This window comes from Pagrus major, chromosome 17, assembly GCF_040436345.1.
Source record: "Pagrus major chromosome 17, Pma_NU_1.0".
NCBI classification, from domain to species: Eukaryota; Metazoa; Chordata; class Actinopteri; order Spariformes; family Sparidae; genus Pagrus; species Pagrus major.
This window is the reverse complement of record NC_133231.1, coordinates 18,494,413-18,522,263: the sequence shown is the minus strand read 5'-3', so window position 1 is coordinate 18,522,263 and position 27,851 is coordinate 18,494,413. Positions and strand designations below refer to the sequence as shown.

The window sequence follows — 27,851 nt, the reverse complement described above, 5'->3', positions numbered from 1 at the left end:
TGTTCATGTATAATTTCTCCCGGGCTGCAATTAATGATTATTTCATTGTCAGTTAATCTGTTGATTATTTTCTTGGTTAATCGATTAATTATTTGGTTTATAAAATGTCCAAAAATGGTAAAAATATGTTTCCCAAAGCCAAAGATGACGTCCGTCTTGTTGTTTCCACAACCCAAAGATATTCAGTTTACTGTCATAGATGAGTAAAGAAACCAGAAAATATTCAAATCAAAGAATTTGGGCTTTTAAAAAATGACTCAAACCAATTAATTAGTTATCAAAATAGTTGGTGGTTAACAGTTGACAACTAATCGATTAATAGATTATTCATTGCAGCTTTAGATTTCTGTATTGTAATTTCCAGTATATTATTCGGTGTTATTAATCACTCATTCATGTTTGTACATCATGGGCTTTAACAAAATCTAGTGTTTGTATACTGCTTTTAAATGCTGAATGGGGCAGTTAAAATAAAGTGTCTGAGACAAAAGTGGACAAACGAAGTAACAACTCCATCGCCTGGATCAAATTAAGTGCACAAGTGGTGAGAAAGCCTCATAAACTAGAGTCTAAAGAGGGATTATGTTACACAAATGCCCCAGATTATATTTCCTGCCAATTGAATTTAATTGCTCAGTTGAATTTGTCATCCAATCACAGTCCAGCGCTCTGTCTCATGCACACACAATACAAAACACAAACGACACAGCTTAGTTAAACTGACCTCTCGCACACTCGTACGGTCCAGGCGGCGATGATCCACAGGGAGATGCTGAAGACCAGCAGCACCGTCCCGGGGCAGATAGTCATGAGGGTTTTCATTACAAACCGTGTGTTAAAATGCACCTGCAACACACACAAGTACACACACTCAGTATAGCAGAGCTGATAAATATTGTAAAACACATTTTACTTTGCATTTAGCTGTGAATCCTGAACCTGTACGCAGTTTCCCACACAGACTTGCTGTTTTACTAATTAGTCTTTTGAGTATCTTTTGATAGCAGCAGCACTTGGAGGATCTTCACTGTAATTGGAGTCGAGATCGGGGCTCGCCCTCTAACACGGGGTCAAGCTATACAGTGTCTTTGAGTAATTGGTCCATTTCGGTGCAGTTTTTATCTGTGGCTCGTTTGTCATCAACTACTGTCAGACGGACGATCTGAGAGCCCTGGAAGGGTTAAGCAACTGATAAATGAGTTGTCATGTTAGAGCTGCAGTTCAATGGCAGCTCCACCTCCCCGTCACTGCAGCCAGAGGGTCAGGACAGCGCCACCGCGGATACACTGCTAAATTACTCATCTAAAAATCTACTCCATCTCTCTCGAAGTCCTCCTCTCCTCCTCTTCAAAGTTTGCTTTTTTCCACCGCTCCACGCTACATCTCCACTTCCTGATTTTACAATAATGTTTATCGTTTAAAGTCATTACGAACCTGGCACCAATCATTTATTGCGCGGCTTGTACACGTCTCTCCGTGCTCGTATTGCAATCTCATTCTAGTCTTTTCTTTTCATGCCCCATTTGAGCCGTACGCAATATCTTGTTCCCATTTCACGCTCCCGTCTCATATTGTATTATGAAAGATCCTCCACAGCTTACAACTAAGTCTCTATGCACAGCGACGACAAAAGGAGAGGGTTGAGCTGGTAGATGAAAAGAAACAGGGTGACTAGAAGGACAGAGGAGGGAAGGACTTGAGATAGTCAGAGAGATAGAGGCCGGGATTGAAAGGGGCAGTGTGGACACAGATTTAATTCAGAGAGAGAGCTCTTGACCTTACCTTTACAACTCCCCTCACCTCTTTCCGGCTTTGACGCACACACTCTTGAATGCACACTGCACATGCGCACACACACACACGCCTGCAAGCACAAAACTCTTCTGACCTTATTTAGGGCACCTATACTCCTGGAGGAGGCGTCGGTGAAGAGTTTGCTGTGCAGAAGCATGACTCTGGCGATGAGGTAGAGGCGCAGGAACATGGGCACGCTCAGCACCATGTCCAGGTCAGCCTCGGCCTGTGACGGAGCGTACGAGAAGGCCAGCCGTGCCCGCCACTGAAACTTAAAGTCCCCAGGCACTGGATGCACCGCAGACACCAGCAGCTCCAGAGCGATCAGCAGAACCCTCTCCATGGTCATGGCAATGCGCCAGTCGTCTGCTCCGTTGTCGATGACAAACAGCTGCAGGGACAGGAAGGACATGAAGAGAGTTAAAAGAGGGAAGGAGTTACACTTGTTTTAATGCGTCACTGTGCAAACTTTTCATCAGGATCCTCTGCTGGCACAGACCAATCATCAGTACAGCTGACTGATCTGATGATTAAAGGAACCAGCAGCAATTTAGAGTAAATGTCTCTTTTCCTTTTCATCTAATCAGTAATCTATTCAGACTCCTCGCAGTGCTTTGGCTCATTTTCATATAACCTATAACTCTTACTAAAATTAGATGATGCCGAGTCATCTGAAGTGGCTGCTCTTGAGCAAAACAGGTTCCTAATTATCACAATAACAATATTATTATCTTAAAATAAATACAACCATGTCGGCACTTCTAACAATGGTACTTTAATTGCAGTTTTCCCTCCCTGTATGTTGTTGTCTTTGTGTTGGTAATTGCTGTAGTTGCCCTTAATATCGTCGCCAAAGCCGTTGTTATAAGGAAGCGGTAAGAGCGGGTTTCATTACAAGGGGCACTCCTCCAGACAGTGCTGACAGGAATTGCGGGGGGTGGTGGTGGTGGTGGGTAGGTGGTGTGATGGGAGGAGGAGAGCGGTAGAAAGAGATGGATGAAGTGCAGAGGAAATGATGAGATAAAGATAGGAACAAGGAGGTATGAGGGAAAGGAGGACACGGCAAAAAAACCCCTCTCTTTCAGTCATCTTCTTCTTTTGAGTTCATAAAGGGAATTTTCCAGAGCAGTAAAATGATTTTAACCTGTTTATAGCACAAAGCAGTGGCCAATTCAGGATGTTTGGGGGGGCAGCGGTGAAGAAAAGGGCATGTATTTGGTGGGGCATCAGCACACTGATTCATGATACATTTATAGAGAACTGGAAGGGCTCCCTAGAGGACACTTTTACATGTTTTCTCCACTGGAAAGACAAAGTAGAGGGCACTTTAATACGTTTTTCCACCAGTGGCACAAAGGATGTGTTTCATCAGTTTTATAGAAATGTATGGCTGTAAACAAAACATAATGCCTCACAAAAATCAAGAAAAATTGCACTTTATTGTACAATATTCTTGAGGAATGTTGGAAATAGGCTGAAATCTTGCAATTCAGCAGTGCAGGTACATTTCCTTTTTGGTTAATCAAAATAAAAATATCATTCTTAGGATTCAATTATGAACAAATACATCTTGATAGTAGATTCTTGGACAGAGAAGGTGAAAGAGAGAGACAGGATTACGACATAAAAGAAGTAGTACAGCTTTAAAAGAAAGGTCGGAGCACAGTGAAAGAAATGAGGAACTCCCCTGCTGTAAATCAGCAGAGTTTACCACCAGATGCTGTGCAGCCTCGAGAAACAGCCAGTGCTAACAATTGCTCTTTACCACATGATTCATCTCAAGGGCTTTCAGCCCACACAAACATTTGTTTAGGAAAACAAAAAAAATACAATAACAGGTCAAACATCAGAACGAGCAGGCGTGACAGCCCGCCGCTCTGTGTCACAGCCAACTGGTCACTGACGGAGGCGGACTGCAGCTCTGCCACTTCCTCCACCACCTATGGATACACACACTGCATATTTCATCTCTATCTCTATCTATCTCAGCAGGATGTAAGTGTTTCCCTTGTTCTGCTGCTGTTACATGTATGCACACATGTAGCGAGCACATGTACACACACACACACACACATATGCGTAGCCTACGCACACACCTGAGTCATTGTGTAAGCTATCATTTGAACCGAGGGTCAAACACTGGCTGTAGTCTTTAATGATTTCAGTGAGTGTGTATGTGTGTGTGTACTGTACTTGTGTGTATTTGTGTATGCCTGAGTGAGTTTGAGAGAGAGTGTGCAGACCCAGCCTCGTCATGGTGACTGTTGCCAAGGCGACAACATCAAAGAGCAGCCAAGCTTAATTAGGATCCCCAGCGAGAGAGAGAGAGAGAGAGAGAGAGAGAGGGAGTGAGGGAGGGAGGAAGTCAAAAAAGAGAGGAACGCAGTGAGAGATGAGACAAGAAGAAAGAAAAAGGAGATGCAGGAAAAGAGACGGAGAGCCGTGTGTGACAACGAGTGATGAGGTACGGAGAGGAAAGCACAGACAGGTTGTCTAACACTCATGTTCGCTGCAGCGACTTGCAAAGGTTTATGTATGCGCGCGTGTGTGTGTATGCGTGTGTGTGTGTGTGTGTGCTCGCATTTTAGAGACAAAAATCAAGTCGCACAGTCACATTACAGAGACTCACCTCCAATTCGGGGACAAAAAGCGGGTTCCCGTAAGGTGAACCCACTGAATTTCAGGGTTAAGACGCATTTTTCAGTGAAAGTTTGGCTTAAGATTGGAGTTACGTATGTAGTAGTTACATTTAAGTCTCCAGGGAATGAATGTGAGTCAATGCAATGTTCTCCCAAGTGACAAAAATAAGTTTCTATGTCGGGCACCAAACTCCTTGCACATGTCGTCATTCGATCTTTTTTTTTTATCAGTGTGTGTGTGTCAGACAGACATCTTTCTGCTTTTCTCTGACTTCCTTCCAAAATCCCTCTCTCCCCTTCCTTCTCTCTATGAATGACATCTCTCCAAATCAAAACGGAGGTGATCCAGTTTCTTGCCACTGGAGGAAATGAGCGCCTCTCCCTTCCTCTTCCCCCCACCCTCTTCCCCTCCCATCCTGTCCTCCCTCGTGCTCCTGCTGTCGGTCTTTTCCTGGCTAAATCGCCACGAGGAAGGGATAAATAATTAAATTCCATTAGGAAAGTAATCTGTCAATGGAAGTGAGTGAGTGCCACTGCCCAACATGACCAGGACAGAGGCAGGGAATGACGGAGGAGGGGGCTGGGACGAGGAAAAGTAGGTAGTGATTGTCTATGTGTGTGTGTTCAAACACAAACTGTCAAGAGGGAAACAGGGAGGAAGATCAGAGCAGCACAGCTAAATAAACTTGGACATAAAGAACAGACCCATTGGGACAAATGAACAAGATCATGGGGAGAAAAAGTGTCCTCTGTTGTTTTTTAATTCTAACAAAACATGGCACTGCAGGGCAGAGGGCAAGGGATGAGGAAAGGCGACAGAAAGCAGACAGGACAGAAGGAGGGCAAAGTGAGAGAGGGAAAACAAAGAGCAGACCGGCGGGGAGGGGGAGACAAAGGCAAAATGTGTGAAAATGAGAGCAGCAAAGATAAGCTCTGGTCTCTTCACAGGTGAAGGTGTGAGGTCTGACAGGACACTCTCCACCTCAAGCATCCCCCACTGCTACATCTGCAAACTGCTGGAGGAGTTTATCATCCCTCCATCTTTCCTCCTCAGCCATCCATCCATCTATCCATCCGTCCATCTATCCATCCATCCATCCATGCCTCGACCCCTTCCAGTCCCTGGGGCTACCTCGGTAATTGTGTTAAGTCCCTGATTGCAGATGTCTCTCATCACGGAACCAGACGCAGTGCTGGCCAGACCCTGCTAGGGACAATGTTGCACATGTGCATGCACATACACACATCCAGACGGCGCTATCAAATGTAGCACAGACTCTTAAAAAAAAAAAAGACGTAGATGCAGGCAAATCAGCCTCATGTCGACATTCCCCCACGGGAGGGAAAAAGACTAAACCCCAGTCTGGGACGGAGACGGCCTTAATCAGCGAAGGAGACAGTGACAGAGCGAACACTGAAAAGCGTGCGCGCATACTTTTACACACATAGTCACACCTCTGGGAAATGTCTTGGTCCTACAGCATGGAAATCCCTCAAACAGGCAGAAAATAACTGGGGCGAGCCAAACGCACACGCGCACACGCACAGAGTGTACGTGAATATGCAGAGAGGATAACACGCTTTCCTCGACTGTAATTGCAGCTCTGAGGGAACACCCCCGTGGCTGTTTCTACATAGTCGACACGCGGAAGGAAGGAGAGAGGGTGTCATGGAAGTGCAAAAGGAAGTGTTGAAAAGTGTGAGAGATGAGGAAAGGTTCACAGTGTGTGCACGAGTGTTGTTGCCACTAGAAAAAATAAAAACAGCGACTGGGAGATAGAAAAAAAGAGAGGATTCCACCAGTGCTGCCTTGAGACCAGGAATCTCCTTCGTTCAATATGAAAAACAGCCTTAGTTACTAAAAATGGCCAGAGGCTTGCAGGAGACAGATCTGACAAGCAAACATTTCTTGGAAATGAGAGGGTGAAATGTTTCTTTCATGTCTACTTTCCGAGGAGGACACTGTGTTTTACCTCGCTCTCATTTTCTCCTCCATTATAAATCCCAAGGTGGATGTACATTATGTAGAATCTGCAGAACACGACATCATGAAGGAGTCCGAGGACTTGAAAGCAGACAACCCTTATTGGGAGGAGTTCACTTTATTTTCCTAATGCCGCCTTTCAGCTTTTGAGTGGCTGTGAGTGCCAAGGTTGTGTCTTCTTGATCAATGGACTGCTCCTAAAATCCTCCAAAAGTAACTTAATAACACAGTTCACTAATGCTCAAAGTGCACTAATGGAGTGGAGAAACATCTATTTCTCACACACTCCCTTGGAGTTTCTATTTGATTAATTTCAACAATGCATTTTTTTTTGCCTTTCAAGGCTTCATTTCTCGCAAGTTTGAGAGCTAAAAAGGAATTCTTCTCCTTTACAAGTACTAATTTTTCTTGTTGCTTTGTATGTAAGAGTTTGCTGGTGTGTGTGTGTGTGAAGAAAAGAAAAGAAGGCCACTGGTGAGCTGGCAGATAAGTGAGTCACGCAGCAGACCAGAACTTCAAATATGTGAACATGCATGTGTGGACGTCCCTGGATGCCACATGAAACACATGAAAGACGTGGTGCAAGCCTCCACAAATTGCAATGTTCAATTTTTTAACCAAATGTTAAGCCTGCATTTGGCCCTGTGAATCATTTATCTTTCTGATGTGCCACTGTGGTTCACTTAACAGCTGTCCTGAGAGTTTTTTTTCTTGATTCATAACTGGCTAGACTAATGATATTTCAATCCTCAAGCCTCCATTATTCCTGACCAATCTCAGTCAACGGGTACAACGTTAACTCAAACTAATGGCGTGCAGCTGCACAGATTGGACGGTAAATCACAGCACTCTCAACATGTCTCCTGAGTTCATGCTGGTGATAACAATCTCAGCTCAAATTCTACTATTATCTGTAAGATAATAGTCTTTATCTGTTAAGTAACACAGTTACAAAGACTCAGTGACGAAGTCTGACAAAGGAGCACACAAAAAGCAAGGTTAAACTCAGGCATAGAACAATGACTTTCAATTGATGATAGAAACACATTTTCAAGGGCGGTGATGAGACCATTGCTACAAAATCAAACAAGACTGAGTTCTGTAGATAAAATTCTTGATTTAATAAGAATATTTCCTTTCGTTGGTGTTTAAAAAGAGAAAATGTGACATGACAAATGTGCCTGAAGTGCATACACAATGTATTGCAAAGAAAATGTGATCAGATTTCATCCGAAACAGACACAAATACTGCAAGAAATAATGGGCAAGATAAGGTAAAGGAAAAGTTCACTCCAAAATGAAAATTCAGTCATTATCTACTCACCCTGATTACTGTGTGTTAAAGGAAGAAGAAATGTTAAAAGAAGAACTTAACTTAAGAAGTTGGGTGAAGTTTTGTAGTCCATAAAACATTTCTGGAGCTTCACAGCAAAACAGAGTTGCAGCATTCTCCTAAACAACTGAAGTAGATGGGGACTTAATGGGGGAAATAATAAAAAAGAAAACCAATGTGTCTGAAGAGATGTTTTCAGCTTTGCTTTTAGCTTATCAGCTACAGCAAAAATCTGCTTTAAAAGCAGTGTAAATAACATCTTCTCAAATCAATTTCTGACTTCCGGAGACTTTGATTACCCCGAAGGAGTTGTATGGAGCCATTTCATGTTTTTTTTTTCAGTTGTTTGTCTGCATTTTAAAACAAATCCCCATCTACTTCAGTCGTTTAAGAGAATGCTGCAACGCTGTTTTGCTGTGAATCTCCAGAAATGTTTTGTGGACTATAAAACTTCACCTGACTTTCCATCGGCATGGGGGTGAGCAGATAATGACTTAATTTTCCTTTTTGAGTGAAATTTTCCTTTAAAGATAAAACCTGATTTAGCATTGCATTCCTATAACATCATCAGAGTCCCAATGAAGAGTTAAAAAAAACTTTTTGAAATGAGAACCGGAGATATGATTTTTTTTGCCCCACACATCCTCAAAACTTACATCACCCACAATGCAACTCGATTAGGGTTATGCTAGCTGCGGCTAATGAAGCCTTGAGCAGAGATAAGGAGCAGGCAACAGAGGTCTGGTAAGCTCACCTTCTCATAACTCCACACCTTGAGATTTATTTACTTTTTCAGACAGTTTCATCCAGCTCTCTCTGGAGCAACTGGCACAGCAGGCAGCTAGAACTGTCAACACATTTTCATTTGTAAAATCGATGGAGATGCTCTGCAATTTATGGTTTTCTAGAGAAATCTTAAATATCTTCCTAGAGAAGTATGTTCTTCAGATGCTCTGACCCTGAACTGATCACACCTGAAGGACATTTGTACTTTGGACTGTGGGAACAAACAGTTCTGCTAACAGCTGAAATGATTCCAGACTTCTTTAAGATAAAATGTCAGCACTTTTTCACTCAGCCACTACCAGCAGAGTCTGATGGCCACTTGCAGTCCAATCTTGTGCTTTTATGCAAATTACACAGCAGAGCTGGAAAATACCAGCCATAACACACCAGTAACCACCTGCACAAGCACTTGATGATAGCATACTTTTGCCAAGGTTTGAGACATTATCAGGACAAAGAAAGGCTCCTGCAGAGGAAAAGAAGGGGAAGGAACACAAGGACATTTCTGTAAAAGTGCCTCCTATTTTCAGCAGTTTTCAACTTAACAACCAGCGTTTCAATAGTTTCTATATCTTATTGTCATAAAGCACATGGATTAGTCTAATCATTGTTTTCTGAATGTATGGAATGGATCAAAATGTAGATTTATTAAATAGCTGGCAGAGTATTGGGGATAGTTTGTCCTCAATCAAGACAATTCCCCTGAAACCTCTATGATTCTTATGAATGATAATTCATGATTAAGTGAATGTAATGAGGTTTTAAATGATTTACTAATGGTAAAGATGAATCTATTGTGTGTGATTGTAAATAAATGTAACCGAATCCCCCAAATTAAGATATTTTGGTACAGCTAATGTGTTAAAGAGTCTCAAGCCTGTTTGTGCTGCAAAACTAATCAGTAAAAATCTTCTGAAACTAATAGTTTTTTTTATTTTTTATTTTATTCATTCATTTATTTATTTTTAAGTTTATGTATATATTTTTTTATCTAATCATTTATTTACTTATTTTCCTAACTAATAAGTTACTGGTGCAAAATGTAAGAATTTTAGTTAAAAAAGTTAACTAAGATTATCAGCAGAATGTGAAGAAATAACGAGGTGGTGCGATGCGATGTCAAAAATGTCCCTGGGCCTGAAAACCTCTTTCTTCCAGCGGTCCGAAGCTCCTTGGTAGTTCTGCTAGCTGCACAGCTAACTGAGCTAACAAGCTAACATAAGCGAGAGTCATGGATGTATAAAAAGAATACAGTTAGCAGCAGTTAGCACTCTGGTGATATGCTGCCCATATAAGTGTTGGGAGTATGAATTTGAGGTGACTAATTTGCACGTATGGCACCTTTAATAATAAATGATGATGAGGTGGTATTTCAGGGGCGATATCTTTTTGAGAACCCATCGTTACATTTTGAACAAGTTTATGGAGGATTCTTGCGATGAATTTGCTCAAAGAAGTACATGAGAACAACCAAGAGAACAAGTCAGACTTGACAAAATTTTGGTAAGAATCAAAAGACATCCCAGAAAAATGTTGGAACACGAGTACGAGTAGTGATTGAATGACTGTGAAAATCAAACATTTGCATATCTTAATGGCAAATATCTTTCAGAGAGGTTTCAGAGAATGTGTCAGTGTGCTGATTTGTGCTCCGATGATTTCATCTCAACACACAGGAACCCACTGAAAATCAGTGTAACAACATTTTTGATTATGTTTGCATTTGTTCTAAATTTTTTTTCCAGTTTGCTGGATTAAAAATGAGAACCAAAACCCTGGAGTGTCGATGTGGCTCTGCTGACTAAGCACAACAGGAAACTGCAATGTTCTCACTTCCAATCAAACATTTCTCATGTCAGCTCACTGTCACTGTCATTTTTCACTGTGTCGCCGCAATGACAGCTCAGAAATCACACACACTTTTGCTACACGTTCATGTCGGTTACAGCGTGCTCCCGTTTGTTTTATGCAGTAAACAATTATCTGTCTGCCATAACAAGCTAATTACTGTCAGTAGTTAATAAGAACTCAGACTCTTTTCTTTGATGCCAGTGAAAAAAGGTCGAAATTTGCGATCTGGGATGATTGCCGATGAATTGCACTATAGTGTAAATTGACTGTTTCTCTGTATTTCATGCTGAGTACAATTGGTTTGGGCTGTCCCGTGACAGATTAGAAGAGACAGTGGAGACGGAGAGAGAGGAGGAAGAGGAGAGGAACATCCAAAAGAGGAAGGATGACATGAAAGATGTGACAGAGAAACACAGACTGAAAAAGAGAGAGGGAGAGAAATGCAGGCAAGTGTTAAAGTATGACGGGGGAAGGGTAAATAGGTGAGAAGTTGAATGCTGAGTAATGACGGAAGAGAGGAGTGAGGGAGAAAGGATGTGAAACTCAACAACAAAATTGAATTGAGGCCCAGAGGAGGAGAAGGGAGACACATCTAATCTGATAAGCAGGAGGAGAAAGAAAGAAAAAAGGATAGAAAAAGAGGAGCACGCTGATGGTGGTAAACAAAAAGTCTTTGAGAGTCTGCGATAAAAGACACGAGGAGGGAGAGAGAAATGGAGATCAGTGAGAGAGAGAGAGGGAAAGGCGGTATAAATGCCAGCTAAACCCGATAACATCAGTCTGATCTCGAGCAACTCTCTGCCTCGCCAAGCTTCTTTACACAAATGTATATATATACATGTGTGTGTGTGCGTGTGTGTGTGTGTGTGCACGTGCATGTAATATCCTGTTACATGCAGGGCAAAATGCTCCGGCAGAATTTGACGTAATCTGAGAACGAGATCTTTATTGAACAATGCCTTTCATTTCGCACAGCATTACTTCTCAGTGTGTCTGTGTGTTTATGTTTGAACCATCCAACAACAAAAGACACACTCACGTCGTATGCTGCTCATGTATACTGGCAAACAGGCTGGGCGCCGGCAGAGTATGACTATTAGTTGCATGTAATGAAACATGTATGGTTTCAGGTGTAGCCTACTTACTGTATATGAGAGCAGTTTTGCACACACTGCGCTAAGCTGTTATGGATGTACATCAACGAATGTACGAATTGTTGTTTTAACATTTCTGTTTATGTAAGCGTAAAACAAACATGAGAAAAATGTGCTAATTAGTTAGTTTTAGAGTTGTTAATTAGTTGAATTTTAAATTTGGACAGAGATGTCTCCCGGAACAAATCATGCAACACCACCTCCTCCTCTTCACGCTTGTTGCTGTGGGCATGTCAAACCGCAAAAGCTACAGCAGCATGCAGCTTGCTAACATTGAATAAATAAGAATCCTGTGATGTTCTCCAACAGCTTATGTGACGTTGTGACTAGCAGCCCTTCTTTTTTGTTTGTACCTGTAATCTTGGAAGTAAGGGACATGCAAAAAAGGGATGCTTAATCATCATTGCCTCTGTGTCCTGTCGGGGTTCTTAGATACCTTGTGATTTCGTCTCAATGCAGAAAAGTCAATAATCTGGAATTTAAAACCCACTTCTTGAGATTATGAATGATTGCCTGCAACGATTATATAAAACCGGGCTGTATGTTTCTGGGGCCTGAACCAATTAGATGGTGAAATGTAGCGGATGTAAACATGTGCGTCGTGTTTACATTCTAAGCTTGGCTACTTCTTGAGTTTTGGTTGTTTTGGCTGTGAGCAAAGATCTAAGTAAACTCATCTGTTTACTTTAGTCATGGATCATTACAAATAGGCTACACTATGTTTTATAAACATAGCAAGTAGTCACACAGCGACAAAAAACAAATCATGTATAGAATTTATTTATTTTTGATACATCAAGATGCATCGGTAGTCATTTTATAATTTTACTGTAGCACTCTGAATTGGAATTGAATCGTGAGGTACCTGCCAGTTTTTGGAGACTGTGCAACCAAATTTTATGACTAGGAGCACCGATGCAACTTGCAAACATTCCCCCTGTGATTTAGTTTTGTTTAAAACATTCAAATTTTAACACTATTTAAACACAGTCTGAACTTTTTGTTATCAATTGATGGTTTTTATAATATCCAGTATAAGGAGGTGCTGCAGCTTCCCCTTTAAAAGTTGTGGAAAATGACTTGTTCTTAAAGCACTACTTTGTGACTTTTTCCTTTAAAATAAAACAGAACATTGTTATTTCTGAAATTGTCTATTCATTACCAAAACATTTATCAGTGATTATGGAATTAATATGGAGTTAATATGGAAAAAAAAATGCAATGTACATGTCAATTTTAGTGGTGCCCCCAAAATCTTGTGCTGGTGCTCCAGCATGATCAGTAAGGAGCACCAGATCTACTGGTGGAAGAAGTGTCTGAAGCCCTGTCTCCATTCTCTCTCCTAATCCTGTCCCACTGCTGCATCACTTTCATGTAGTAATTTTTTAGCTAAATAACTGCACTGCCTGCAGGCGAATTTTGCCCTCATTTGAACGTTTGACCTTTCGACTCCTCATGTTTCACATCACCAGTCAGTCCACAATGCCTACTAAGATGATCACTTGTGTCCCTCAGACAGATAGCCCCATTGTGTTGCATCACGCTAAGTTCAATGGGTCGTCATGGTTCATGCTAAGCTAGGCTAAACATGTCCCGACTCCAGCTCCATACAAATAAGCACACACACATTTCTCAAAAAAAAAGAAGATAAAAGTAGCTATAACCAATATTTTGTGTATGAAAGTAGTTGCTCGTAGTCACAAACCCACAGAGAATTATTATGAGCATTTCTCTTCAGCTCTCAGGCGCTTTATAGATTCTTTCAGCTCCTTGTTTTCATTTGCCAGCCAGTAACTTTACTTCTTCTGAGACAGCTGTTTTAATGAAAAAAATAAAAACAAACAAACAAAAAATGCTCTTAAAACCACATGTATGATACCTGCTCATCACCAAACAGCAGAAAGACAAAGTATGCACAAGAATTTAGGTGCTGATGAGCCTAATATTTTCCTTAAGAGCTGACTTAAAACCAAACCAGAGGGAGAATATGAACATTGGACTACAAATGAATGCAGATGTGGCTCCATAACAGCTTGATGTGTAAATTTGCAACTGTTTGCGAACAGGTTCACCATATAAACTTAAAAGATATTATAATATGTCAAAGTTGTGTTTAGAGCTTGTCTGCTGCACCCAAGCAGCCAAATAATTAGTTGCTGCAGGTTTAAGGGACTTTTCCCTTTTTCCGTGATCATTTTCAGGACAATTCCTGTTTAATAACTTGGGATTTATATTTGTATTTTTACCCATCATTCCTACAGGTAATCATAATTGTACTTATACTAAGGTAAATGCCGATTGAATTTTTCAGGGATACTGTACATTGCAGCATTTCAAGGGTGCTCACCTTTGGTTTTACCTCCAAATAAAGTGCTTTTGATAAAATTACTAAAACGCTGGACTGTTTGAAACCTTTGTGATTATGTGACTGCAATTTCACTGTGTTCCCAAATTCAAGCAATTTCAGAGAGTGCAGTGATATAATAACCAATGGAAATGATAGCCCAAACTACCAACATAATACTCAAGTTGTAATAAACTAGGATTATCCTTTAAAGCTGTCAGCTGCTGTGGAGTAAAAATGCTAGTAAATTATCACCATCCTCATTCAAGTTATTATCAAAAGTGATTTGGGTTTAAATCCTAACATCTCCTCCCCCAGCCTGCTGTGATACCTTCCCACTACCCTCCCCGAGCTCCTGATTTCATTTAATCAAAAGGAATGATTTCTCACAGAGATTAACAGAAGACCATTTTCTCTCCCTCGCTCTCATTCGGCCTTACAGTAGCGGTATTAGCGTGCCTGTCACGTGCAGCAGCCACAGTGTGCGTGGGAGTATGTGAATGTGACATCAAACTTGTGAGCAAAGGCGAGGGTTCTTTTATCAATGAATGCTCAGCCACACACACATGCACGTGCACCACATGTGCATACATCGAGTCGGCTCCTTGAATCTTAATACGCAGCGGCTTCCCATTACTGACTGATTACCAGTCTATCAGTGCCCGTGTATGACAGTGAATAAGCAACGGCCGTCTAGTTATTGATCCACAGACGGAGAGTCTGAACCTCAGAGCTGAGTGCATCAGAATCCCTATCACACACCCGCTGCAACTTTAATAGACATTTTCAGCAACATCCAAGCTGTGATGTAATGAAAGAAAGAAAAAAAGTCCCCGCATTAAACTAATATGTGGTGAGATGGATGATTGTTGCTCCGTGGTTTAGCTGGTGGGAGTAATAGCTGGTGTGGGGGCACTCATTGAGTCTGATTCCCGCAAGGCTCCCATAAATAGTCAATGTGCATCGATTGCAAATGGCTTCAGATGAAAACCCCGGCTAAATGACCGTGGTACCATTATATTAGTGAAATGACAAACAGCAAAACAGATATCATGAAGCATGAAAGCATTTCTGATTGATTGTTTCAGCCTTACAAGAGGTTGAGGCTTTGTGTGTCTGTGTGCCTTGCATGTGTGTTTGTATATTAATGTGTGCTCGCTCTCTCTGTCTCTCTCTCTCTTTCTCTATTGAATGACAGGATTGTTATCGGCCGAGTGTGTATTTAACATTCAGTGTGGATCTGCTCGATGCAAAGCCATGCAGACTGTTTGGCCGATCCCACTACGACTCTCATTAATGTCATTAATTGGCTGGAGCGCACACACACCTGGGTCCTTTGGTCTATCTCAGGAGCCTGAGGGACGACAACAGAATGTGTACACTATGGATAGGGCTCAGATGTGACTCTGTTTATATATGAAGGAAACCACTCCTAGGAATGGCTGGTGGCTATTTTGGGAACTCGTGCCAAGAGTTAGATGAGGGGATCGATACAATTTTCATTTCTGTCTCCTAAATATGAGGCTACAGCCAGCATGTGGTTAGCTTAGCTGAGCATTAAGACTGGAAACAAGGGTAAACAGCTAGCCTTGATATGTCCAAAGATAACAGAATCTACCTACCAACACCTCTAAGGATGTAATCACTAGAGACTCGTCGCAGCTTCTTCAGAAATGCCTTGGAAAAGCGTTTCAGGCAAAATAGCGCGACATGGAGCTGCATGAACAGGAGCTCAAATTTAATTAATGGAAAAAGTGGTGCCACTCCATGCCTTGCACCGAAAAGTTACGAATGTTTTAACTTCTAAAAACTACAAAAACGAGACATGCGGCATAAGAAAGGAGTGCACACCAGGCACCAGTAGCTATGCAACTTGCGTTATTATGAATCCCACTGCATTTGAGTGAATAACTGCTCCGGACGATGAGTGATCCCGAAAGGAGGAGCTGAAGACCGGGAAGGAGGCCGAAGAGGTTGGTGTGTTTACCAGGGAAACTACAGCTCATAAACCTTCGTAGTTAATAGCTTGAGTCAAGCAAGCATTTAACTGAAAACATATTCAAGAAAACCTATGGACTTGAGGGAACCGGAAGTGAAAAAATGCTAACTGATTTTCATGTTTTAGGACTCATTACTATAGCACTCTATAGGGCGTCTTGCAGAAGTGCAGTGTGATCCATAATCCCACTCAAGCTAACTAAATATTGAAAAGTTGTGGTTTTATAGTGGGTTATGTGCATGGCTTTTTCTTGCCCAGGTGAAGTGACTTCCTGTAGTCTTAAAATAGTCCCACACAACCTTTCGTAAAACCATAAATGAGTGAGTGTGAGTGTACAGACATGTCTGCCTGTGGATGTATTTGCACGTGTCTTACCTGAACTTCCCGTGCATGGTAGGCTATGATGAGGCCCAGCAGGATGACTGTGGACAGACTGATCAGACACTTCAGGGCCAGAGAGTACATGGAGCTCTGTGGAGACAAAATAGACACACATGCCCTTAGAAACATGCGGCACAAACATGATACCCACATGATCATCTCTGCTATAAGGGTTGTTTTAATAATCATCTACGAGAGATCACAAAATCTTATGATAAACCACATTCGGTCACAAGTCTGGTTCAATTTGGAGCGAGTCCCAGATGTCACAACGTGTCCTCTGTCACTCCTCTGCTAAAAATGGCATGTGTACCGTAGTGGCACTACCTCAGCATGGACAATAAGAACAAACATTTGCAAACAGACTTTCAAACGCTGAGCAGAAGCAGAATGATAGTATTCGACCCGTCAATATCACTCTGCCGCTGAGCTTTAAATCCTCTGCTTGTCTGGTTTCATAGGGCTTATAATCAATGCACTGGGCAACTTCCGATCAATACAACTCATAGCACTTCAGTGGCTTCTTTAACCCCCTCACCTTGCACACTCAAGAGCACAGCAACATTTACTGGGGTTGATATGTATCTGCACACACAGTATATACTCATTTACACAAGAAACACACAGCTGCGCACTCGTCGTCTACATTAAGATAAACAGATCAGATGGAAGATCAAAAGGAAGAAACATATTAGATTGTTTTTGTTAGCTGTTCTCTGTGGAGGAAATGTTACTCCACTTCTTCTTCTTCTTCTTCTTCTTCTTCTTCTTCTTCTTCTTCTTCTCCATGTCAGTCTGTGTTGGTCGGTCTTTCCCCCACTTTGGTCCCGTCTTGAAGTGTTGTGATTAATCGTAATAAAATTTTCTACATATATAATTACAGTATGTCCGTCATAGGATCATAAAATCAAATTTTGGACAGATATTGTTTCCCAGACGATGTTTTATAATGTCTTTGGTGACCCCCTGACTTTCCTGTTGAGCCACCAGCCATTTAAATTTTTATTGATCTCTACAACTATTGGATGGGTCGCTGTGAAATTTTGAGAAATGTTTTCACGGTCGTTAGAGGATGAAAATTAAAAACGTTTATCTTTACGTTTAACACCTTTAAAAACATCTTTTTTTTAAATTTTTTTTTTAAAAACTGTACATAATGAGTCTGACAGTGTCATGGGAGTGCAATGTTAGACCAATCAACTGCTTTTCAAAACCTGGTGCCTACATTACCCAAAATGCAACCTAGTCACTGAGTGACATCACTGGAGGCAGTTTATCAGATTACATGCAGCTTCCTCTGGAGCCACAAAAGGTTTTATACTACTCTTTCACATATGCAGGCAACTCCCCAAGACTCGTAAACACACTTTAACATGTAAATTGGTAAACCCTTCACTGCATAGAGCAAAATGCAATAGGTGCTGTAAACAGAAGCAACAATTATAAGTAAATATAATTACACTACTCTGATTAAAAATGAGGTAACACTTTATAATAACCATCATTAATAAATGGTAAATGTATAGTTATAAGTTCATTCAAAGTTATTTAACGTTTAATAAATATTGTAATAAACCATTTATTAAGCGTGTTACCAATTACTTTTAAGTGCAGCTAATCAATTAAAGTAATCAATAGTTGGGAACTATTTCAGGTGTCAAACAGATCCTGCATATACAGGATAAGGCTGGTGTTATTAATAAATCTAATAATAAGACTAAAAACAACAATACTTTTATTATAATATATATAATATAATATCTATAATATTTTCCGACTTCAACTTCCTACTTCTGTACCATGTTCACTGAAGAAGAAAATACCAATGACTTTTATTTGGGTCACAAATATGTAGTTTATTATAGTTTTAGGGATTTCTCAGCTGGCGGGTCACCGTAGTTTTGAGCCAACATTACTCAAACAGAACAAACAGAACATATTGGTTGGGGATTATTTTCAGCAGTGGATTAATACGCCTCTGGTGAGTATTTCCAGCAGGATGGTGTATGAAGGAACGCAGAACAACTGTGTGGCTCACTGATGGTTGTCAATAGCATGGAGCTCTATGGCCCAGTGGAATAACGTACATCAGGCTTTAATGGTTGTTAGTAGGATCCTCAGTTTTGGCTTTTTACAGGATTTGTTGACTACAAGAAAAATATATAATATTTATTTTATTTTATTTTAATATATATTTTAATATATATATATAATATCCACAATTTCTTTTCAATTCTGATTAAAAGAGGAAAAAGACCTTTTTAAAAATACGTGCCCCTTAGGTTAAACTACGCCGCTCTCACTTTGTCTACTGTATCTATGAGCGTGACTGAGGGTTCGACTGATATTGACTTGCTGACCTTTCATCAGAAATTGGATTTTGTCAGTGTAGTTTACCAGGTATTTTAGTGTCAATATTCTGTTTGAAAAGCTCATCTAGCTTGTGAAATGTTCATAAAAAAGATTATGCAGTCAGCTGCAAAATGTCAGGAATCAGCAGTCAAACAAAACATTTAGTTTGATTCTGGGCTTTAGTAATAAAACCTGCTGCAGTTAGTGCTTCGGTTTTAAAAGCTGCACTCGCCCGCTGAATTGACTCATTTGTCTACATCAACTCAAGGACTATGTTTTGAATTGCAGAGTACAAAACCAAAAAAAAACCCCAGAGTGCATTAATTCTCCTCACATGACGAACACAGCAGCCCACTGTCCTCTTCAAGAGGAACGTTTCGACTGCAGCCTCTCAGATCAGATATCTCAGCTGTTAAGTAGGACGCCGTTAAGCATTCATTGCCAACCACTCTCTTAATTTGACTACGCGCTCCGAGTTTAGACACATATTACTCAGCCTTTCCTCCAATACGTTATTAAGCAGAATCTACATTGCGTTTTAGGTTCATGAATATATATTGCAAGTCAGCCTCCTGGAAAATAGAGTGTGTTAGTGTGTTACTGTGTCTATTCAGGGTCGCTGTAGATGCTTCATGGCCTTAATGGTATTAATTCGACGTCACACAAACACTCACACACACACACACACAGTCTATTTTGTTAATCCTCACTGACACCCTCCTCTGTTGAGTCTTCCTTTTTCACATAATTATCAAAATTTGAGGGATTGAATATGAGATTCGGTGTCCGTTCTGCCATTAAACTCACACAGACATATAGACACACACTCAGAAGGAGAGCATGAAGTAAGTGTTGTTCATTTGTTCCTCATATCAGTGTGGTTATGGGCCACTGCACAACAATGGGAAAATACCATCTAGCTTCGGCTCTCCGTTGATTTCCTCCATCGGTTTGCCCAAAGCTCTAGCTGTCTTTTGGTCTTTATTCGCTCACACTCTCTCCTCCTGACTCCGTCTGTCTCTCCTCTGCTAACATCTCATTTGTACTCGCTGAGGCAAACTAGGTGCAAAGGAAGCCAACATTGTTGTGCTAATGAGAAAAATGCAGACTTGGATTTCAGAATTGCATCTGTTTAGACACACAGCCAGCTTACTATATGTGAGTTTACTTCCTCTCTCCGCTCTCTCACTGCGTTTACCTTCAGCCTGTCTGCTGGACGTTCAGGTTTGTTTTCAGTTCTGCCTGTCACACTGTCAAGAGCATTTTGTTTCTGCCTGTTTCTGCTTCACTTACTCTGCCTGTATGGTGAATGACTCGCCTGTGACAAGACGTGTGTGCGCACATGCTTGCCTTCTGTTCATTTTCACTTTTTTATACCGCCACTGCCGAAAATTCTCGATTCTAATTGGCTGGCAGGCGTCCATTTATTTCTAGTAACTGGACACGTCTGATGCACTTGTTTGCCGTTCTAAATGAATGCATCTGCATTAAACTTGAGATAAATACAGCAGCAGTGAGGCTAAGGATTTGTTCATACTTCAATAGGGACATGGACAGCTGCAAACAGCAGATGCATGCACGCTACAATCTGTGGCACTTGAAAACAGGATGTGATCTCATGACAGCAAGCAGAAGACCTCCTTTGTTCCGCTGAACAGCAACAACCGAAAGTCCTTTTTGGATATTTGTACTTTCCAGAAGATCACGATGGCAACAGATCTCCTCACAGAGCCTCTCTTATAAACAAGCGTTCACTTTTTTCTACCACATACACAGTTGGAGTGCTTGTCATGTTTACATGTGGACCTCTGCAGGCATGGGCAGATGGATGCAACACGCATGAATTGGGTTTAAGTTGAAACACTTTGAAATTGTGATGTTTGATAAAGTTCAACATTTTGGAATATACGCTTAAAATCAGTTTCTTTCCAAGAGTTAGACAAGAGGATCGGTACCACTCTCATGTCTTTGCATTAAGTATGGAGGTAGAGCGAGCAGCCAATCAGCTTAGCTCAGCATAAAGATTGGAAGCAAGTGGAAATTACTAGTCTGCTCCTTCTGTGTTCAAAAATAAACTTACCAACACCCGTAAAGCTCACTAACTAATGTAAAGTTTATGGTTCACAAGAAGGTGATGTAGGTTTTTTTTTTTTACAGGGAGTTACATGCTGCAACCGCTTACTGATGACCAACAGGCGATCAGAGCACCTTCCCCAAATCTTCTCATCACTGCAGCTCTGTTTACATGCACACAAAAATGCCACTATTTTTCTGAATATGACAATGTTACACATTTTATACCAATCACATTCCACTTGGATATCCCGAATGTAGCATTTTCCGATCAGGACACATGGGATATTCAGACACTATTCAGGTTTGAGGAGCATTCTTAGGACATGTATCTCAATTGTGGTTTTTACTGCAGTTTGGGACACATGACTTCCTGCCTGTTCACGGACAGCTCTGTGCATTGCCTAGCCAATTATTTTGTAAGGCTCGGGTAGAGATGCATGCAACCAAGAAGAGCCCTCATATCCGGTCAGTCACCTTTTCAAAAAGGTGGTGAAAGAATGAAAGAGGGAGGCTGTTTTTTGTTCATCAGAGAATGCAGGGCAGCATGTAAACGGGAATATTAAAGGAACGTTAATTTTCATTCGCCATAAACAGCTGAGAGGGAATAAGTGTTGTCGCGACACTGGAATTTCTGACTTTGATACATTACATTGAAAAATATTGATATTCAATACCATGTTCGATACAGCAGGGAAAAACTGACACAACATTGAGGGTATATTTTTTTTAAATGAAAGATAAATACAACAAGGCTTGTGTACTGTGTGTTGAGCACAACAGCATTTAAGATAAATAACTTTTGACCATAGCAGAGGAATGGGAGGAGTACTGAATAATGAATATTGAAAGAGTTTCAAATATTCAGTATCGATATTTTTGACAACACGAGGAGGAAAATTGCATTTTTCGCGATCGGCACAAAAACCTATATACTTTGTTCATGTAAATGTAGTCAGTGAGGTTACCAGCAGCAGCGTTCAGGTAAAAGCACAGGTGTGAATAATCAACTCTGACTGAATTTCACTCAGGTGCTTCAGTTTCAGACTGCTGGTTTTGTGCATGCTGGCTCACTGTCACACTGCCGTGACTTATCGGCGCACTTGACTGACGTCTCCCATCATTATTGGTATCAGTAACACCTGTGCTCTTCCCACTGTGATGAGTCAAAATGTCTGCTGTGAAAACGGCTTCATGACAGGCAGACGGACAAACTGTTGTTCATCAAGAAACGGCATAAAAACATGCAACTCCATTTGTTACTGTCACATTTCTGTATGTGTACAGATTGATTAAACAATGTACAATGTGTTAGTAAGTGAACTTTAGCTGTGTTCGTAGGCGTTTTTGTTCAATTTGGACAGAACCAGGCTGCATACTTACAACCAGAAAAAAAGAGAAAAGACTTAAAGCAATGATCGCTTGAAGTTGAAGGAGGCCTGTGTACAACCACAAAGGCATTTCGGACCAAACTTGACATATACGTTATATGTTTTCATCTGCGTGTATGTGTAATGTGTAATTTGTGTGTGTGAGTGTTTCTTTCCCTTTTCTTTTTGTCCAGCTGTGCATAAGTGTGCGATTAGTGTGTATTGATCAATGGCTTGGTGGACAGCATGCAGAGATAATGAGCTTTTTGAGCGTCTTGAGTTCAATCTGCTGGCAGACACACAAACACTCACACTCACACACACTAAGCCAGGTAGTACCTTAATGAGGCTTTTCCCCAATTGTCCCCACCTCACCTTTGTTGACACAGATGTGAGAGCAAATACACGTCGCTTGACGACACGTTACTCTCGTAGTGATAAGTCGCTCGCTACATGTGTTGGTAATGCATACGAATCTGTGTGTACTCTCCCTGTCAGAGCGATGCCTCGTTGCAATCAGTCTCCAGGGAAACAGGCAGTAGACAGAGGAGCGATGTCACCTTAACAGGATAAACACACAGACACACACTCGACTGCACGTAGACACACACCATTACGGCCCTACACACTCAATTAAATCCAGACAAAGGGAGATGTGAATGCACAGGCACACACACAAGCAGGTGCATCCATAAGGAGCTGAATACACAGACCTAAAGACACTCCATAGGTGTGTATCCACAGAGGAGACAACTCAGTGACGTAAATGTTGACGCCCCCCCCCCCCCGATGATGCAAGTTATAGCACACCCATGTGTACCAATGCACTCACACCTTCAGAGAGAGGTAGCCTAGCCTTGTTACACTGAAAGAAATGAGCATATTTGTACCTGTTAGTAGCAAGACCTGTGGGACCGAGCGTCCCTTAGAAGCCTGTGATCTAGAAGATGAAGGGAGTGTGGAGGAAAAGAGAGGAGGAGGACAAGGAGGAGGAGGAGGTGGAGGGGGAGACCGGCGCAGAAATGCTGAGATGGCTGATAGCTCCTTTAGAGAATATGGTGGCAGTTGGTGAGTTTAATTCCCCCGATGATCCGCATGGACTGTCTGAAAAGCAGCACGCAGCCGCCGTAAGTGGCCTCGCAGAGAAAGGTCTGTAAAGGTCTCCCAGTAAATGTCTGCGAGAAATGTCATCGATAAGGGAGTGAGGGGTGTGGGGAGGGAGAGGCTGAGGTAGCGCAGGGGGAATGTGGGAGATGTTGTAAGCCTGCTGAGATGGCAATGACCCCCTTGGGGAAATGGAGACGTATTTAAGAGAGGATCGTAAACACTCCCTGTAAGTGAGAAGAAGAAAGGAATGAAGACAGGAAAGGGAGACTGGAAACACTGCTGCTAATCAGTGAAATCATCTCTGCATGTGCTGAAAAATGGACAGTGAGTGGGCACATGCCTCTGACACACACACACACACACGCGCACTCACACACACGCGCACACACACACACACACACACACACACACAGCACCCATCTGGATGTCGAGGTGTCAAGTGTGCGTATTGACAGTGTGACAGGTGATTCGGACAGCAGCTGTGCGTTCCCTCAGAATAGCCATGTTCCATTGCAGGCCTGAAACGTGCCGTGGAGCCGGGGCACCGAGGAGCCACATGCGCCTTTGTGAAATGATCTATTGATCTGACAGTGACAGGCCACATGCTGAGGTCCCAGGTGTCCGAGGGCCTCAGTTATTCTCAGATAGAGACACATGTCAGACAGGAGACCCCGTCCCTTTTAACCTGTTCCTAATAAAATCAATAATAGAAGCTCATAAAAGTGTTTTTAAGAGGCATCGTGTTCATCCTGCATGTAACATTTCAAGTGTCAAGGTCCTGGGTCAGCAGCAAACTGGTGACGCTGATCATGAAAAGAGTTAAAAATACAGTGCGACACACTGAAGATGTACAGTACAGAGCCCTCTGAAAACGTCTGAAGATAAGTTATGATAGCAATTGCTTTTGTCTTGGTTGCTTTTTGTGGGGAAAGCTCACAATTCTTGCCTGAGAGCAAATTAAATTATTTCACATTCATGAATTATTTCATCATCTAATATTCTCTCTGCATAATCTGTCTTGGCTCAACAACTATGATTGGACATTTACAGTATAGGAATTCACTGCCACTGCCTACAGCGCTGAATGCAAAGAGTGTAAGAAGTGTTCAGACTCTTTAATTAAGAAAAAATGGCCAACATCACACAAATATATGAAAATACTCTTTTGCAAGTAAAACTCTTCATTCAAGTAAATGTACATAAGTATTATCAGCAAAATGTACTTTAAGTGTCAAAGTTAAAGTGCCTGTGTGCTGTGAGTGATACATTATTGTATTTTATATTATCAGATTGTTAACAATGATGCTGATGAAGTTTTTCTTCACTACAACAATTAAGTAATAATTTGTAGAAATGTATTTTATTTATTTACTTTTGCTCTATTAACCATATTTACTCGATTAATTAATTAGGTTATCCTCTGTCATAGAGGAGTAAAGAAACCAGGAAATATTCATATTTAAAAAGGCTGGAAACAGAGAATTTAGACTTTTTTTTTCTTAAAAATGACCCAAACAGATTAATTGACTATCGATATATCAATAATAGTTGGCGAACAATTTAAAGCAGCAGTGAGTGATTTTTTCTTTTTTAAAAAAGGTGTTATATAGCTCTGTATTCCAACAGTAATCACTGTTGTCACAGAGTGTTTGGTCATTATCCCATGACTCTCCTCCTCCTGCTCATCAGTAAAAGAGAAAATACATTTTCTGGTATCCCTGCCCACTTTATCCAATCAGGATGGAGAACTTCATGAAGAGGCGGTCCTATCTGCTTGTGAACGTGCAGAGAGCGGGATCCGATTACTGTCCGCATTCATGTGGTGGTGTACTGCAAAACGGACAGGAAGTTAGCTAAAACGATGGCAACACTTACAGCAGCTTTAAAAGTCAACTGTTGCAGCTTTAATTAGAAAGCCCATTAAAATCTTAATGTGAAATGTAACTTGTAGCTATAGCTTTTAAATAAATGTGGAGTAAAAAGTTGAATATTTACATGTGGAACAAAGTAAAGTAGAAGTCTGTGCTTGAAGTAGCATGAATCTGCATGAAGTGCAGTACTTAAGTAAACGTACTTAGTTACTTTCCACATAAGCGTTCTTTCCTGCATCAGAACTTACTGATCTCAAATGTGGCCCTGATCGTGCACTTTGTTCTGAACTCGACTGAATAAACAGCTTGATCATTGGTGATGGACGTTATGATACAATGGGTGGAAAATCTCATCTGTAGTTTGTGCTGACAGGGTTCGAAATCTGTTTGTGCACATACGCTTACTCACTATACCCACAGTCACGAACACCATGTCCTTTTCTGTTAACCTCTCTCCCTTTATCCTTCCTAACACACACACACACACACACACACACACACACACACACACACACACACACACACACACACACACACACACCCTGTTTAGTTCCATTCTTATTCTTCATCTCTATTTTGGGAGCAACATACAGCAGCTGGTTTGGTTGAGAAACAAATGCACACACCGGCAGTATACACTGACCAGTGGGTTTACAGCTATTGTCAAAGACATACCGGTAGTCTTACGGTGCCATTAACAGGATATATGTACAACCATTGATGTAGATTTTCAATAATGAAAAATGATCCGTACATATCTCATTTCCACACACCACCTCTCAAGGATGGCTGCCAATACACGACACGTACAAGGCAGCATCCATTTTCAGCGTGCGGGTTTGTACGACACATGTGTGCGGGGATTGATCGCGCATGTATGTGTGGGCGAGTGATTATCAATAATCAATAGAGGAAATCATTCAAGGGATCCCCCCCTAGACTAGTTTAAAGCACTGCACTTCTCCCTCTGCCGTCCTTCTCTCTCTCTCTTTCATCCACATGATCTCTATCCATTTTTCACAACAACCAGCGGGCTACTTTCCACCTCAATTATCTAAGTGAGGGCTTGAACTGTCTGATGGAACTCCAGTGTCTGTTGGAGTCAAACCAAATCTGCAACCATAAAAGCAAAAAAAAAAAAAAAATTAAATAGACCTTGGCAGTCGGCATGTAGAAGTGAATTTTGATCAGGCTTTGCTGAAAAACCTGAAAGGACATTTTGCATACTCTAACTTCCCATTCTTAACTAGATATCTCAATGAACACAGATTAACCAATAGATAGCACAATGGCTGCCCTGCTCATGTTTACAGCCGTCCATCAATTTGTATTGATAGGCAATTCTGCCCAATTGCGATGAGGACAGTATTTGTTGTAGCTTAAGAGCCTAAATCAGGCTTTTCATTATCGCCTTTCCTTTTTTTCTCTCCATCTAAAGCCTTTCATTTCTCGCCCAGCCGCTTCTCTCTTCCGATCACACTCCCCCTAGTTTGACGCCCACTGGAAGAGCACAAGAGCAGAGGGAGAGAGAGAGAAAGTGAGGGGGACAAATGAAAGAAAAAGAAAGGAAGGAAAGAAAAGCAGGACAAAGAGACAGGCGTGGAGTTGAATCAGACAGAGAAAGAGAGCATTACCAGTGTCTGCCGTCTCCTTCAGGGAGGAGAATAGGTCGACAGAAAGGAAGAAAAGAGACGAGGAGGGACTGAGAAAGAGAAAGATTCGAGCCATGAATTTTCATTAAGAAAAAGGCACGGCCTCTAAAACTGAGGTTTTCATAAAGTAATGAGTGGGAGACAGAGGCAAAAGGAAAAGATGCCAGCCAGCAAAACAGAAGAGGCAGATTTCTCTAGCAATGACAATAACAGAGAGAGAGAGGGAGAGAGAGAGAGGGAGAGAGAGAGAGAGAGAGAGAGAGAGAGCGAGAGAAAGTATCAACTGGAGACCACAAACAGAGAAGCAGGGAGATAGAGACACACCCAGCTGGCCTATTCTAATAGGCTACCTGAAAATCTGTGCTCTCACATGATCCTATATCCTCCTTAACACGATCAGTGATCCATATATGACAAGCTGCATGAGTGGAAGTAATGTTTCCACCTTATTACCCATAGAAAACCAACCCTGTGAGAGACAGAAGGGATGGAGCGAGGACAAAAGTATCAGGAAGGTGAGCACAACATGCTCAGAGGCTCACTGGGACCCTTTGGCACACACACACACACACACATGCACAGACACACACATACAAAAACACAACCAAAATAAACAGACAATAGCAGCCAGGGGCCAATTCAGCTTATTACACTCCCCATTACACAGACAAATGAGATCCCGGCCTCCTACTGATAATCTGCCCCCCATGTCCTCTGCATCCTTGTATTACATCACCGAGAAGCAGCAACTGTCAAGTGTGGTCATTACAGTGCACAACCCTCCAACAACATGGGCATAGTGCTGGTCACACTGAGTGGTTTGTGCCAATTACGAATTTGGTGATTAACCGGTGGGAGCTGGCTAGTTATCTGGCCACTGGCCCGACCAAAACAGCCAAAGCTGGGGCGTCCTGGTGACCAATTAAAGTCCCTGGTTCGTTCTGGCTGGATATCTTTGATATGTATTTTACTTTTCCTCTCACTTTAACTGCCTACTATCAAAAATAAAGGCAAACATAGTGAAGAAATGCTTAAAAAGTGCCAAATTTAGTAAGGAGTTTCCAGCAAACTACCAATGACTATGCTACAGCCATTATAACAGCCTGGTGTGACATTGTGGACACCTTTAATGTACTGAGGTGACATTAAAGGGGCAATCTA

General features: G+C 41.5%; 1 protein-coding gene across 1 annotated transcript in view; it reads right to left on the bottom strand.

The window, feature by feature from the left end:
- Nucleotides 1-27,851, bottom strand: part of kcnn3 (potassium intermediate/small conductance calcium-activated channel, subfamily N, member 3) — a 48,357-nt gene that overhangs the window by 19,041 nt on the left and 1,465 nt on the right. The window contains exons 2-4 of the mRNA XM_073485744.1: nt 16,260-16,355; nt 1,889-2,185; nt 725-846 (exon numbers count right to left, since the gene is read on the bottom strand). Coding sequence (XP_073341845.1) covers nt 725-846; nt 1,889-2,185; nt 16,260-16,355 — 515 coding nt within the window. The remainder of the gene's footprint in view (nt 1-724; nt 847-1,888; nt 2,186-16,259; nt 16,356-27,851) is intronic.